The sequence below is a fragment of the Porites lutea genome, chromosome 14, assembly GCF_958299795.1.
Source record: "Porites lutea chromosome 14, jaPorLute2.1, whole genome shotgun sequence".
NCBI classification, from domain to species: domain Eukaryota; kingdom Metazoa; phylum Cnidaria; class Anthozoa; order Scleractinia; family Poritidae; genus Porites; species Porites lutea.
In genome coordinates, this window is record NC_133214.1 from 6,840,949 (window position 1) to 6,857,483 (window position 16,535).

The 16,535-nt window shown below is 28.9% G+C and overlaps 1 protein-coding gene across 1 annotated transcript; it reads left to right on the forward strand.

The window, feature by feature from the left end:
• The first annotated feature begins 6,303 nt into the window (after nt 1-6,303).
• Nucleotides 6,304-6,921, forward strand: LOC140925046 (uncharacterized). The gene has a single exon (XM_073375004.1). The coding sequence runs from the start codon at nt 6,304-6,306 to the stop codon at nt 6,919-6,921; it is 618 nt and encodes a 205-aa protein (XP_073231105.1).
• Nucleotides 6,922-16,535: the final 9,614 nt, after the last annotated feature.

The window sequence follows — 16,535 nt, forward strand, 5'->3', positions numbered from 1 at the left end:
TGAAACATAAACAAGGATTTTCAGAGACACTTTAATACTTGTCTTCGTGAATGAAAATTGTTGTCTCTGTATATGTTTCACCGAATTATTTTCCTTTTATTGATCGTTAGTAGTCTCTTTTGCAATTTTTATCGCTGTGCCGTTTGTTTTCCGTCGCTCATGAACATCGCTTGCATGCTGGAGTACTCAAAATGCCGCACGTATCAAACGCTTTTGACGATTACACATCGTTATAAAACCATTAAATAAAAAATAAACATAATAAATTCTTTATTATGTTGAAGCGTATAACTCTTAAACAGTCGACTTTGGCACTTGTCAAAAGTGAGAACCGGCTAGCCGTATAGGCGATTTTGGTAATTTTTTTAACGGTTTCGCTAAAACCCACACGTGCTTCGATCGTCCTGAATATTGAGTGAGTGCAATTTGTATTGCAAACTTGTGAAATACTGCATTCTGTTCGAGGTCTGTATGATAAAAACAGCGCCTCTTGTTACTGTTTCACCTCAGATGTGATGTATAAAAAGTATAAAAGGTTGGGTTACACGTCCCCAGACTTGTTGGCAAGATTTTGTAAAGTAAACTGGTCGAACGAATTCGGCCTGATTTGTTTTCCAAGAATTTGTTTTCCAGGCCTAATCTACTGTGATCAAGAGCCCGCCCTCTTAAATGTGATCGAAGATGATTGCTATTTTTTGGGTGTACATATAAGGCTATCAACTCGATGTAAGATTAAGTTCACTCTTAGCTTGGACTGTTTGCAAATTACTTTTCTCAAACATCACTTAACCTTTCCCTCAAAAGTCACATGAATGTGCTCTAAAGTTAACTGAATTGTGGAAAATAAGTTTATTGTTTGATTTAAATTATAAATTCGAGTTAATATATAGGAGCTTCGCTTTTAGCCCTGGCTAAATCTATATATTATAATCAGTTACAACGTACAGGGACGGAAGTGTGAGAAGACAAGGAGTGGTGTTGCGTGACAACGAAAACCATCCTTCGAACAGCCAACAAAATTGTTTATACATTTCTTTGATGTTTCCAAAGTTATTTGTTCAATAGTCTGGCTGCCAACAGTACTTGATTTAAAAGTGTAAAGTGGTGGTCAGTTTTTCGGACACCTGCGCGTGTGATAAAAGCAATGACTATTAAGGAATTTGGAAAACATCAAAATCATACAACCTGCCAGTACACACGAACACTGAGTAGGTTTTAAACTTTGAACAACCTGGATAAATGATCTCGGAAGCGTTTTTTGTTTTGAGTGAAGAATCACAATAAAAAAATCACGTTATTTCGTATGTTTATTTTGGGGAAGGGTAGCTCTGAATCTTAGTTGGGTACTACCTAGTAAGACTCCGATGGTAAGACCGTTGAGGGGATAGAAGAATCCATCGAAAGGGTTACGCTGTAACTCTTGGTCAAGGATGTTAGGTAAGCAATTCGCTCTAAACCCTGTCTCCCCTTTTCAATGCTTGCACAGGCTAACCAGCATTAAAAACTTACATTAGCAAACGCAACTAAGAAAATATTGCAAAGTTATTGGGGAAATGCTATCTAGGCAGGGCGGCCTTGTGAAGTGGTAGATGACGTAGCGCTATTTTCAAGTCTACAAACCTCTCCTTGAGTGTGAAGACTTAAGGCATGAGTTTCAGTTTCTAGTATCGAATATATACAACGAAAGAAACCTGGGGTCTAGAACGCTGACCTGTTCGTCTCTCATTCCTTTACCAAAAGATATGCAAAGTATATCAGACAATTTCAGTTCCTCCTTACAGCATGCTCGGCTACTCAAACAAGCTTTAAAATCTGACACCAAGAAGATATACCGCAGATACAGCAAGTTAGAAAGCTGGAATCAAACGTGTTTACCAATGGGTTAGGCCCTGACGTCTTCAAATTCACGTTAAAATGACACTGTTTAGGCAAAAGCATTAAGTTTACTTTTCCAGTAAATTCCGTCTTGCGGCCTTTGACAACGGACCAGGTTTCCCGTTTCTCGAAAGTCCCGGCAACTTTTCGGGCCCGAAATCAAATATTCAAATCGAAATATAAAGAATAAGAGCGCTGTTCCTGGCTAGCAAACTACTCCATTTTGTTTCATAAACTGATAGTTTTATCATGTTAGATGCAAAACTATTAAAACCTCGATCTTTAATGTAAACGGAGACAACTTACCGGGCCCGTTAGTTATCGGGACTTTCGAGAAGTGAGCATAATTCACCAACGGCTTGCTGTTGCCGAAAGGGATCATTGGCATTAATTATCGGGACTTTCGAGAAACAGGTCGGTGGGGCCCGTTTGTCCAAAGTCCCTATAACTTTTCGGGCCCGAAATCAAATATTCAAACCGAAATAAAAGGAATAAGAGGCGCGCGGGTCCTGGGTGGCAAAATACTTCATTTTTTCATTAACTGATAGTTTTATCATGTTAGATGCAAAACTATTGAAATTTCTATCTTGCATGTAAACAACAACAGCTTTAGGGGCCCGTTAATTATCGGGACTTTCGAGAAGTTTCAATCTCAAGAACGGTACCAAAGCGCACACTCAGAAAATGGCAAATGACCGAGAGTAAAACTGAAAAAAAACTATGTGGGTAAAGAAAGCAGTGGTAGCGTTAGGCGATAGTTGACAGGGGCACCCAGCGACAGTTTCCTCTTAAATACATTGAAAACCCTTTTAATTTAGGCTATCTAAATCACTAAGTTCTGTGCGGCGCCATATAATTATAGTAGTATAGTAAATGTTGCCATCTCCCTCACTCACTTTTATTTCTAACTCATCTCACAAAATCGCTCCTCTTGTTAAATAACTTTTTTCTAACTCATCTCACAAAATCGCTCCTCTTGTTCACTCATTTCATTCGTTCTCAAGTAGTCGCTCTTTGTTCGAAGAGTTAGAAAAAAGTTATTTAACAAGTAGTCGCTCTTTTGCTCGAAGAGTTAGAAATAAAAGTGAGTGAGGGAGATGTCAACATTTACTATACTACACTGTAATAAAGTAGTTGTTAATATTGATAGATGAGATAGAAATAAATAAGTGAAACAGAAAAAATAAATTTGATTTAATACTTAAAAATAAAATAATAATTATATAAGTTATGTCTCATCAATCATCTACAAATAATCAACTTATGAGTTTGTCTTTGGACGAATTAAAAAAAATTTTATCACAAGACAAACAAGAGGTTAAGAAAAATTATAAGGAATTGGAAGAAAAGATGAAAGTGATTGAAAAAATAAAAAAAGTGAGAGAAATTGGAAATAAAATTAAACAAGGTAAAGTTAAACCAAAAGTTATTTCAAAAAAGATTAAAACCAAAGTTAAACCAAAAAAGATTAAGTCTAAAGTGGTTACCAAAAAGATAAAATCATTTGAGGATTATTTTGAGGAATGTATAAAAAATAGAAAAATTCCTAAAGATACTCCAGACTATTTACGAAAAGCTCTTGAGAGAGCTATAAAAGAGTATGAAGAAGGAATTGAAGTTGAGAAATCAGCTTTAAACGAATTTGCTAAAAAATATATTATAAAAGGGAAACCAGGTTATTTACCTTATCAGTTTTTTGATTATTATTATCATACTATTAAAAAATTTATTAGAAATCATCGTAATACTAAATTAAGGTTTGTTTTAGTTTGTATGATGGAAAAAAAAGAAAAAATATCGAAAGATAGTAATAAATATTTTTATATTCAAGATAAATCATATTTTAATTCTAGTACTTTTAATAATTTTAAATCAACTGATGAAGAAGATATATTAAGTAATAGTTATAAAGAGATTAGTGAAAAAATAGCTATTTATCAACAAAATGGTAGTGGGTGGTATTTTAAAGAAATTGTACAATTAGATATTCACACAACTCAATTAAAACCAATAAAGGGTTCTTCTTATATTCCTCTTCCAGATTGGATTATGAGAAAAAAAGCAATTGTTAGTATTCGAAATAAATATGATAAATGTTTTATTTGGTCAGTACTTCGTTATCTTCATCCAAGAGAAAAGAATGATAGTCGATTTGCAGATTTGAAAAAGTATGAGAATGATCTTAACACTAAAGGAATTACATTTCCAATGAAAGTAAAAGACATTAACAAATTTGAAAAACTTAATCCAAATCTTCCAGGAATAAATGTTTTTTCAAATGATGGATATACTATTTATCCTTTGAAAATGGCTGAGAAAGATTGTAAAAAAACTATTGATTTATTTTTGTATGAAGAAGATGGTAAATTTCATTATTCACTAATTAAAAACTTTTCCCGCCTTGTACGTAGTCAAATTACTTCAAGAACATATGAGCCTTTACAAATTTGTAAGAGATGTCTTTGTTATTTTACAAAACCAGAATTATTAGATAAACACATCAAATATTGTTCTAGTAATAAATCAGCATTTGTAAAAATGCCAGAAAAAAACAAAACTTTACATTTTACTAATTATGATAAACAACTTCCTATTCCTTTTGTTATATATGCAGATTTTGAATGTTTTACTAAACCAATGAATAGCTGTTCCCCCAATCCTAAAGATTCTTACAACTATAACTATAAAAAACATGAACCATCAGGATTTTGTTTTTATGTAAAGGGTATTGTTAATAAAATAATTAAACCAATCATTTATACAAAACAATCAGATGATGAAGATATTGCTAAAATATTTGTAGAAAAACTTACAGAAATTACTAAAGGAATATATGAAGATTTTTATCGTAAACCAAAACCTTTAGTAATGAGTGAAAAATCAAATAAAGATTTTCATAATGCGGTTAATTGTCATATTTGTAGTGGTGAATTAGGTAAGGATAAAGTTAGAGATCATTGTCATTTTACAGGTAAGTACCGTGGTGCAGCACATAACAAATGTAATCTTATGTGTAAAAAACCAAGAATATTACCAGTTATATTTCACAATCTTCAGGGTTATGATGATCATTTATTTATCAAACAACTTGCTAAAATAGATGGTAATCTTAGTTGTATACCATCTACTGAAGAAAAATATCTTTCATTTTCTAAATCTATTAAAGTTGGAGAGTACAAACATATTAATGGTGATATTATTCCAATAAATTTTGAAATCAGATTTGTTGACTCATTTAAGTTTCTTCAAACATCATTAGCCAATCTTGTTTCAAATTTAAACCAAGATGATTTTCATATTACAAAACATGCTTTTAAGAATAATACTTCATTACTAACTCGTAAAGGAGTTTATCCTTATGATTATGTATCATCAGTTGATAAACTATCTGAAAAACAATTACCACCAAAACAGGGGTTTTATTCAAAACTATATGATGAAGATATAAGTGATAAAGATTACCAACATGCTATTAAAGTTTGGAATACATTTGGGTGTAAAACAATAAGAGACTATCACGATCTTTACCTAAAATCTGATGTAATGCTTTTGGCAGATGTTTTTGAAAACTTTAGGAAAACTTGTCTCCACCACTACAAGTTAGATCCAGCTCATTACTTCACATCTCCAGGACTAGCTTGGGATGCATGTCTAAAAACAACAGGACAACGTTTAGAGTTATTACATGACTATGATATGTTAATGATGATTGAGCGTGGTATTCGTGGAGGAATAACACATATATCAAAAAGGTATGCAGAAGCAAATAATAAATATATGGAAAATTATAATCCTGAAAAGAAATCATCGTTTATACAATATTTGGACGCAAACAATCTTTATGGGTGGGCTATGTCTCAAAATTTACCAACACATAATTTTAATTGGATGACTAATATTACAGTGGAAAAGGTAATGGAAATTTTAGAAAAAACAAATGATAGTATGGCAAATACTGGTAAGAAGGGATATATTTTTGAAGTTGATTTGGAGTATCCACCAGACTTATGGGATCTTCATAATGACTATCCTCTTGCACCTGAATTAATAAAGGTTAATGGAGTTGAAAAACTAATATGTCATTTTAAACCAAGAAAAAATTATGTTATTCATTACAGAGCTCTTAGACAATGTCTTGAGTTGGGTATGAAGATTACTGCTGTTCACAAAGGAATATCATTTTATCAGTCTCCTTGGATGGAACCATATATAAGAAAAAATACAGTACTTCGAAAATGTGCTGCAAACAATTTTGAGAAAGACTTTTTTAAACTAATGAACAATTCAGTTTTTGGTAAAACAATAGAAAATATTAGAAAGCGTCAAAATATAGTACTTGTTGATGATCGTAAAAAAGCATTAAAACTATCAAGTCGTCCAAACTTTGATAGATGTACAATATTTGATCGAAATCTTATTGCTATTCATATGAAAAAGACAGAAGTGTATTTTAATAAACCAGTATATGTTGGTCAAGCAATTTTAGACTTATCAAAAACTCTAATGTTTGATTTTCATTATAATTATATCAAAGATAAATATGGAAAAAAAGCTGAATTGTTGTTTACAGATACTGACAGTCTAATGTATCAGATTAAAACAAAAGATTTTTACGAAGATATATATGATGATGTAAAAAATAAATTTGATACAAGTGATTATCCATCAGATCATCCTTCTGGTATATTAACAGGAGTTAACAAAAAAGTGATTGGTATGTTTAAGGATGAAGCATCAGGAAAACAGATAACTCATTTTGTTGGATTAAGGCCTAAACTATACAGCTATAAAGTTGAGGGTGAAAAAGAATTAAAGAAGTGTAAAGGAATAAAAAAAAATGTGGTAAAAAAGTCGTTAATATTTGATGATTATGTTAAATGTTTATTTTCTGGTGAAAAAGAAATGAGAAAGATGAAAATAATAAGAAGTGAAAATCATGATCTGTATTCAAAAGAGGTTAACAAAGTAGCTCTAAGTAATCAAGATGATAAGAGACATGTGTTAAATGACAAAATACATACTCTAGCTATTAGAGAAAAATATTAGATTTAAGATATAATAAGTAGAAATAATAAATGTCATATACAGAAGAAGAAATAAAAAAATATCTCAATATTTTACATAATTATAAAGAAGAAGAAAGTGAGGGGATTAAGAAGTCAAAAGTATCTTCATGTTTAGGCTGTAAAAATACAGAATCTTTTTTTATTGATTTTGGTCAAAAAATATGTTACAATTGTGGAACGGTAAACGGACATGTATTAGGATTTTACGATATGAAAGATTATGATAGGGTACATTATAGAAAAAAGAGTATTTATCACAGGAAGTATTACTACGATAAAAAGGTTAATCAGATTTCTAAACTAATAGATCTTCCTGATGAACAAAAATGTGAACTTTACAACAGGTTATTAAAAATAGATAATTACATTATGGAAAATATTAACAAAAAATATTTTAGAAAGAGAATGATAAATATTACTTATGTAATAAAAAAAATTTTGGATGAAATGGGGTGTGAAAAGTATAAGAGTTTAGAGCTTAAAATAAGTCCTAAAACTTTAGAAACTTATGATAGTTGGTGGGAAACTTATAAAGAAATAATAAAATAATTTTATATTATGAGATTAATATAAAATTTTAATTAAATACTTCAAACATATTACTAAACGCATTTTTCATAATATTAAACGAACTTTTTATAAGATCTTCATCTATAACTTTACTTAATTTATTTTTTTTTTGGTCTAAATAAATATAATCGTAATGATAAACTTTAAAAATATGTATAAATGCTTTTTTCATATACCAAAGATCTTCATCTAATTCACTATCTAATTCTAAACCGTCTAAAACTCTATATATTATTTCAACATTAAGAGTTTTATTTTTAATCTCATCTTCTATTTTTTCTAATAAATCTTTATGTGTCATTTTAACTATTTCTTCATATGTTTTATTTCCAAAATATAAATCTTTATATTTTTCTTCTTTATGCTTGTGGAAGTTTAAAAATTTATCAACAAGATTTTTTTCATAATAATCTTTTTCTTTTTTTACTTCTTCATAAGTTAACATATATTCATCATGTACATGTTTGTAAATTTCTAACATTAATTTTTTACCAAGTTCTTCAAGACCTTTTTTTTGAATAATAACAGCAGCCATTTTTATTAATAATTATATTAATCTTCTAAATATGTATAAGCGGAATGATATACATCATATATATTTATAAATGCTTTTTTCATACAATAAAGATCTTCGTCTATTTCAAAATCATCACATTTATCTATGTTTAATTTTCTATCCATTTGGTCTAAAAAATTATATATTATTTCAAAATCAAGAGTTTCATCTTTAATCTCAGTTTCTATTTTTGATAACAAATCTTTAGTCTTCATTTTAACTAAATCTTCATATCTTTTATTATCAAAATATAAGTTATTAAAGGTTTTCTCTTTATTCTCATAAAATGATAAAAAATTTTTAGTAAGATGTTCATCATAGTATTTTCTTTTTAATTTTACTTCATCAAACTCTTTTAAAAAGTATTTATCATGTATATGATAGTAAAATTCTTTCATTAATTTTTTACCAAGTTTTTCAAGATCTTTTTTTTGAATAACGCAAGAACTCATTTTATAATAATTATTATATTATTCCTTTATTAAAAATCCAGTATAATATTCCAGTTAGATAACCAAGAACTTCACTTTTTATTGGTAAATCAAATAAGTATACACATCCTCTTCCAGCTTTGTAACGTTTATAAAAAGATTTAAATGCTCTATGAAATATTAAATGATTTTTAATTATTGAACTATTAGTTTTAATAGGTAAAAAATTTATATGATATATTATTGTTTCAAGTGAAATATAATCTTTTACATAATGTTCGTATAAAAATCGATATATCAGTGCTGATTTTATAATATCTTCTGTGTGTTTTATATTTTTAATTGTAGGGTAGTAAAAGTTAACGTAATGAACTATTGTTTTTATCATTTTTTATTAATCACATATATTAAATTTATTATTATATTTAATCTCAAATCTATCTGGTTCAGGAGTTTGATCAATTATCATATCATCTATTAGTTTCATTCTATCTACGAATTTTTGTTTATCCCAATCATCTCCTCTAAGTACAGCTCGAAGTTCAACAAGAACTTTTTCATAAGTAGTGTATGCAATTTTTGTCATCTCAATTTTCCTCTTATAATTTTGTTTTTTTCCAACTCCAGTCATAATAACACCAGCACCATTTACAACTCCGAGAATAATAGGATTAAGTGTTATTCCACCAATAATAGTTCCTATTGATACCAAACATATTCCAGTAATTGTAAAAAAATTATCAAGAAATTTATAACTTTTATAAGATCTCTTAAAACACCAATATTTTTTATGGTAGTAAATGTAAAAATCTTTTATTGTTTTAATATCTGATTTTGATAGAGATGGGTCTATGTGATTAAAATCAAAAATATCCTTCATTTTATTATTTTATGTATATAATCTTAGGTTAAACTATAATACATAATTTCCGTTTATCTTTTCTTGTAGTAATATATGATGATGTACTGAAGAGTCAATGTCGTAAAAGTTTGGAGAGTACATAAATTTTTCTATCACTGATTCTTTACATAAAAATTCAAATTCAAGGTTAGCTGAAGTTCTTACAATATTAGCGTCTAAGTCTGCGGAATAGTTACTTATATTAACTTTTGTAATATTATCATTAATACTTTCTGTTAACCATAAAACTATTTTTTTTCCACTAAAACTAGATGGTATTGCTAAATTTTTATTTACATTACCAATACTTATGTTTAGATAATTAGTTATAGGTAAATAGTATAAAAATAAAAGTTGTTGTCTTGAATTTGCATTAGACACATCATATTTCTTTATACTAAAATTATTTCTTTTAAAATGAGAAAAAACAATACATAAAGTGTAACTTGTATTTTTAATTGGTGGTTTAAAAGATATCTTATAATTATTTATTCTTAATCCAGTTTCTTTTATGTTATCCATTGTTTTACTTGGAAATGTAATATTTTGTGCAGAATTTCCTGTAATAGAGGACAAAGCATTAAACACAACACCAATTGAACTTTTATTTAAAACGTAATAGTTTGAATCGCTAAAGTCAAAAAAATGTTCAAAATATTTTCTGTAAACATAATTTTTTATAAAAGGTAAATTTTTATTTACAATTCCAACTGTTGCTGTATTAATTTCATTTACCATTCCAACTGTTGCTGCACTATTATTATTATTTTTATCAATATCAATGTTTAATATTTTTTTATTATTTGCATTTATGTCAACATTGTATGTAACTTCTGTTGGTTTGATATCAAATGCTGTGTGATAGTCATAAACTTTATCTGGATCAATATTGCTTACTTTACCCACAATACCATAAGTAACAAAATAAACTCCTGAAAACTGTCTTGGATAAACAGACAAGTCACTTCCTTCTTGTGGTATATTAACAAGAAAATGAAGAAAGAACCTATTACCAGTTGACAACTTTTTAAAATTAACTATTATTCTATGGTAATACATATATTGTGTTTGATTTGCTGCATCTGTATATCTATGACTAAGTTTTTTTACACTTACATTTTCAATTGATAATCCTGTTGAAGTTCCTCTGTCTACACTTATTTGAGATTTATGCCAAAGTTGATAGTCAGTGTTTAGTATTTCCAAACATAGTGTGTAATCAACATTAGCGGTTAATCTGTAAAAGTTAACTGACATTTTGTACTTATATCCACCTTGAGAATTTTTGTTTATTTTTACATAAATTACTTTGTGGTTATAGTTATGAAAATTACCTTTTGAAGGAGGTAAGTCTGCTATTTTTGATATAACAAAACTAGTTCCAGTATCTATTTCATCAGTCCATTGTGCTGCATTAGACATAAGAAAAGTAAACTGATCGTTGTAATGACTTGGTTGAACTGCAGTGTGATGAATTAGACTATCAACATAACTTTTATTTACACCATCATTGTCTTGGGTTGGATTACTTAATCTAATAATTTTTTTATTGTTCATATTTAAGTTTCCTCTCATATAATCCGTTCCATCTTTTTTAAAATAACCTGTTGTAAATCCTTTATCATCAACATACTTTTTGGTTGCAGCATCTGTATCATTAAAAGGTGGTCTTAGACCAATTATAGGTTTATTATTCATGTTAAGTGAGTTTAACATTTTATTTGTTCCACCAACATGTAGATACTTTATATCTGTAAAGGCTAATGGTGTTGGTTGTTTAGGACCCATTGGAATTGGTAGGTTTAAAATTCTATGATTATCCATGTTAAGATCACCTTTCATTGGGTAAGATCCATCTCTATTAAGAAATGTATTGTCTACATAATCTTTTGTAGGAGGTTCTTTTCCATCCAGTGGTGTGCTTAGATTTTTAATTCGGTATGTATTTCTCATATCAATGTTTGAATCAATTGCTAGATTTGTTGTTGAGGTGGGTTTATCATCCACATACTTTTTGTTTGCTGCGTCATTATTATCTGTTGGTTTACCAACATTAGTTATTTTATTATTATTCATGCTTAAATTGCCAATCATTGTTCGTGAACCATCTCTGTTAAGAAAATTACTGTCAGAGTATTGTTTTGTTGCTGGCTCATCTGCATCATTTGGATGTTTAAGGTTTAAAATACGAAAGCGGTCTTTCATATCTATATTTGCATCAACTGTTAATCTTGATGTTTTGGGTGCCCCGCTAGAATTATCATCAACATACTTCTTTGTAGCAGCATCAGTATTAGCAGTTGGTGTACCAACATTTCTTATTTTTTTATTTACCATATCATAATCACCATCAGAAGTAAGATTAAATCCAACTCCTGGTGCTCCTTGAATTCCTTTAGCAAATGAGTTATCTTTTTGTTCATTAAATATTCCCATTTTATCTAATGATTATATTTTTCTCTTAAGGTAGAGGTGTTAGACTACTAGTAAAGTTTTTAGCAATACGTTTTTTAGGCTTATCAATGTACAAAAATGTAAATGGTTTTTTTGTTGCTGTTCTATACGTTTCTTTATCAACTCCTAATTCTGATGATATCCTGTTTGCTTCTCTCGATGATGGAAATTCGTAAAGACAGTAGTGAGAACAATTTAATCTAATATCCTTTGGAGTTTTGTAAAATGATTGACTGAGGTATATTACAGAGCAATTCTTATGACGACCTTGGATGAAATAATCAATAAGTTCTCTTTGATTTTTATCACAAACGTAATCATCAAATATTACAAGTTTTTGATTATCCTCATATTCCATTTCTGTTACTGGAATTATTTCATCATTACTAACATTTAGTATTTCATATCCCATTTTATGACTTAAATCTCTCATTTTTTGAATTAACTTTTGATACTTATCCTGTTCTAGATTACGAGCGTAAAGATAAATTTCATCATAATACAAAAGTGGTTTAATTAACATATGATAAAGCAAATTAGTTTTACCACTTCCACTGTTTCCACAGATTAACATTCTAAAAGTATCTGATGGCATGTAAGGAAATAACTGTTTATATTTTTTTTCTGGGTTATCTAAACTATCATAGTTTGGTATTTCCATTTTTATATAATAGTTATATATTTATTATATAAAATGGATATTGAAGAATACAAAAAACTTGTAAGAAATAAAATTGAGGCTGACTCTTTGACTAAACAGGTGAGAAATGTCATAAAAGAAACAAAATGGCAAAAACAAAATATGAGAGAAGGTTTTACAGAAACATTTAAACCACTTATTGAGTCTCAAGAGAGTGTTAAAAAAAGTATTGATGAGCAGCAAAATAAAACTTTAGCTCAACTTCAAGCTAATCAACTTGCTCTTACTCAAGGTCTTAATCAAAACAGATTGGCTATAACTCAAGGATTAGAAAATTTAATTGCAGAAAAATTTGAAGACGCTAAAGAAGGTGAAGAAGGTGAAGAAGGCGCAGAAGGTGTAGAAAAAGATGACAAAAGTATACAAACTGATAAGACTAAATTATATGATTTTGATTTAAATTTTTTTAATAATAATTTACAAAATAAAAATAGTATTGATACATTAAAAAAATATGGGTATGACAATCTACCTCTTGATTTTTTAACAAAAAAAAATGATGATCTTTTTAGAATAATTGATGATGTTTATAATATAAAATCTGATTTACAATATGAATTAATTAGCACTTCTGAACCATTTAAGAATTATCAAGGTTACGAATTAAAACAACCAAAAAATAAAAATCCGCATAAAAAAACTTTAGAAAAAATAAATGATTTTAACGTATTATCCACATATTATAAAAATTTAACTGATCTTTGGAGTTACAAAAAAGAACAACTTACGAAAACTGGAAGAGGAATTACTCTCTTTAATAACCCAAATAATCTCCTAAAAAGACTTGAATTACTCGGTGGTTCAATTCTTGCTGGGAATAATGGTGTGATACCTGAATTTTCTCAAATAGCACATCTTCTAAACCAAATGAAAGTAATCTCAAAAAAACAACTGAATGATTTACTAAAAACTTATATAACAATTAGATAAATGGAAGAACGAGCTATTCATATTTCTTCAATAAATAGGGAAAAAAGAGGAACAAGCAAACCTGGTGATTTTACTATTAAGTTTAATCCATCTTTGAAACTTGACCCTGAAAAGAAACATCAACTTGCTCTTGATCGGTTGTCCATGACTTACTCTTGGTACAACATTAGAAGTGATTATAAAAATAATAAGATTAAATATACTCACGATGGATCCACTTGGCAAACAATTACTTTTACAGATGGAATGTATTCCTACTCAGATATTAATGATTACATTCATCAGTATATGGATCAAAAATCTCACTCATCAGGTTCAAGTGGAAATAAAACTTATTCAATTAATATAACATTTATACTATCTACTTACAGAGTTCTCATATCAATTGAAGGAGATTATCAACTTGATCTGAGAGGAACAGAATTTGGAGACCTGATTGGATTTGAAAAGAAACTTATTACAAAAACAGAGTATGGAACAAAACTACCAAATATAACAAATTCTATTGATGTGTTAAATATAAACACAACCGCAATAACTAATAGTATTGTAAATGGAATAAATACAAATACCATTGCTGTAATACCAACTGATAATTTAACAAGATCTTTTCCATTTACTTTCGAACCTAAAAGACCATTATATTGTGATGTTTCTGCGTTTAAAATTGATGAAATGAGAATATTTGTTACAGACTCAGTTGGAAGACCAGTAAATTTTAACGGTATAGATTGGTATATGACTTTACTTCTTCACTCGATGTAATACTTCATATTTATATAACTATTAAAATAAAAATGATGCGACAATCAGAGTTTAAAATGAAACTTGACCCTGAATTGGGTAAATATACAAGACAACATATTTATGGAGAAGGAATGATGGATGGGTTTAAATCAGTTGGTAAAAAAATATTTGGAAAGACAATGAAAAAAACTGCTAAAAAAAGTGCTCAAAAAAGTGGTGATAAATTACTAAAAATGACTGCAACAAAAACTGGTGAATATTCTGGTAAAAAGGCTGGTGATAAAATAGTGCAAATGTTATCCAAAGAAAAGGTAAAATCCACCCGAAAAACCCCTGCAAAAAAAGTTGAAAGTTTACCAACAAGAAAAATGACTCAACAAGAAATAAATAAAAGAGTGAATTCCATTCTTAGCGGAGGTTCATTAAACTAAGAAAAAAATTATATAATTATTAAAATAAAATGAAGTCTTTTAGAAATCCAAATTATCTAGAGAGATATGAAGATGTTGTTTTTGATCTGGAACAAGCTATTAATACAGCTCCAGCAAACAACACTGATCAAGATAGAAATAACCTTAAATTTATCACTGACAATTCAGGTGAAGTAACACCATTTGATTGGTATAATGCTAGAATAGCAATAGATTTTAAAGTTCAAAAACGTGATGGTACTAATTTTGTTATTGGGGCTAATGTAGATGATGACAGTCTTACAGCTGCTAGAAACGCTCAGTATATTGCATATAGAGATGATCAAATGGGAATTGTAAATGGAGCAAATAGTTTTATTTCAAGATTATCAGTATTAGCAAATGGAAAAGAACTATACCAGTGTAATTATGCTAATCATAGTGTAAATATAAAAAATTTACTTGAATATAACAAAACTTACGCTGACTCAGTTGCAACAAATGAATTTTATTATCTTGATACATCAACAACTGCTAATAAAAATAGATTTATTAAAAGACAAGTTACTCATCGTCAAAATGCTGCTGGTGGTGCTGATGAAGCAGGTTTTATGTTAGATAACACCCCATCATCTTATAATAAAGGATTTGCAAAGCGTAAAGCTTTACTTGGAACATCATCCACAGTACGCTGTGAAATTCCACTTAATAGGTATTCATTTTTTGAGGCACTTGAAGATAAACTTCTTCCTAACACTAAAATCGAAATAAATTTTGAGATCGAAAAAGATGATAATCTTATTTGGAGGGCTGGAGGAGATCGTTGTCGAGTAGTAGTTACTCGTCTTCAACTTTTTGTATCTAGGCTGGTATTCAATGCAGAAGGAAGTAAATTATTTATGGAAAACTATCTCAAACCATATAAATGGACATATCTAAAAGAGGTTGTTGAGAGAAACATTGCTGGAAATCAAAGAACTGGTAATTTTAGAATTACAAATGGTATATCAAAACCAAGACATGTATTTGTTTTTATAATTAACACACCAAATATAGATACACAAACAGCAAATCCATTTTTGTATAATACTTTCAGTGTTTCTACAGATCCAAGGACTCTTGACAGGTGTTATCTTGAGGTAGGAAATGGAAATGAATATCCTGATATTCACTACAAACCTTCAACAGATCCTTCAAGAGTTTTTAGAGATGTTATGAAGTATGTTTATGCTAACAATGATTTTCAAGGAGGTACACTTCTTACTAGATCTACTTTTGAAGATATATGTCCGTTTGTATATTTTGACTTAACCAAGCAAAAACTAGACATAAAAGATGGGGTGACAAAACTTGCATTTCATTATGAGTTATCTGGAACAACTGCAGCTAACTACAATGTTTATGCTCTGGTACTTCACGAAACTGAAGCTGAAATAACACAACAAAATGGAAAACTATTATTAAGAGCTTAAACTAAATTATATATCCAACAAGTAAAAAATCAAAATTGTATACGTTCTGTTCAACTTTCACAGAATTTTGTGCTTAACGATAAATTGTGACAGAATTATATACGTGACGAATAAAATTTTGTGAAAAAATCACACCATAATCTCGTTATTAAAAAACAATAACCTTTTAGAAGAAATTTGATTGGTTGAAAAAAATTGCCACCATAATCTCGTGATTAAAAACAATAACATTCTAGAAGAAATTTAATATAAACATCAAATAAAAATGACAACTTATATTGAATACGGAGTAAAACTTACAGATGGACAAAAGTCAAAATTGGCTTCTGCAATATTAAATAAATCACCACTAACTCTTCGGTTAAAACATGGACATCTTCGAGGTTCTGATGAGTTAATGCTAACAAAAAGACAAATTTCTAA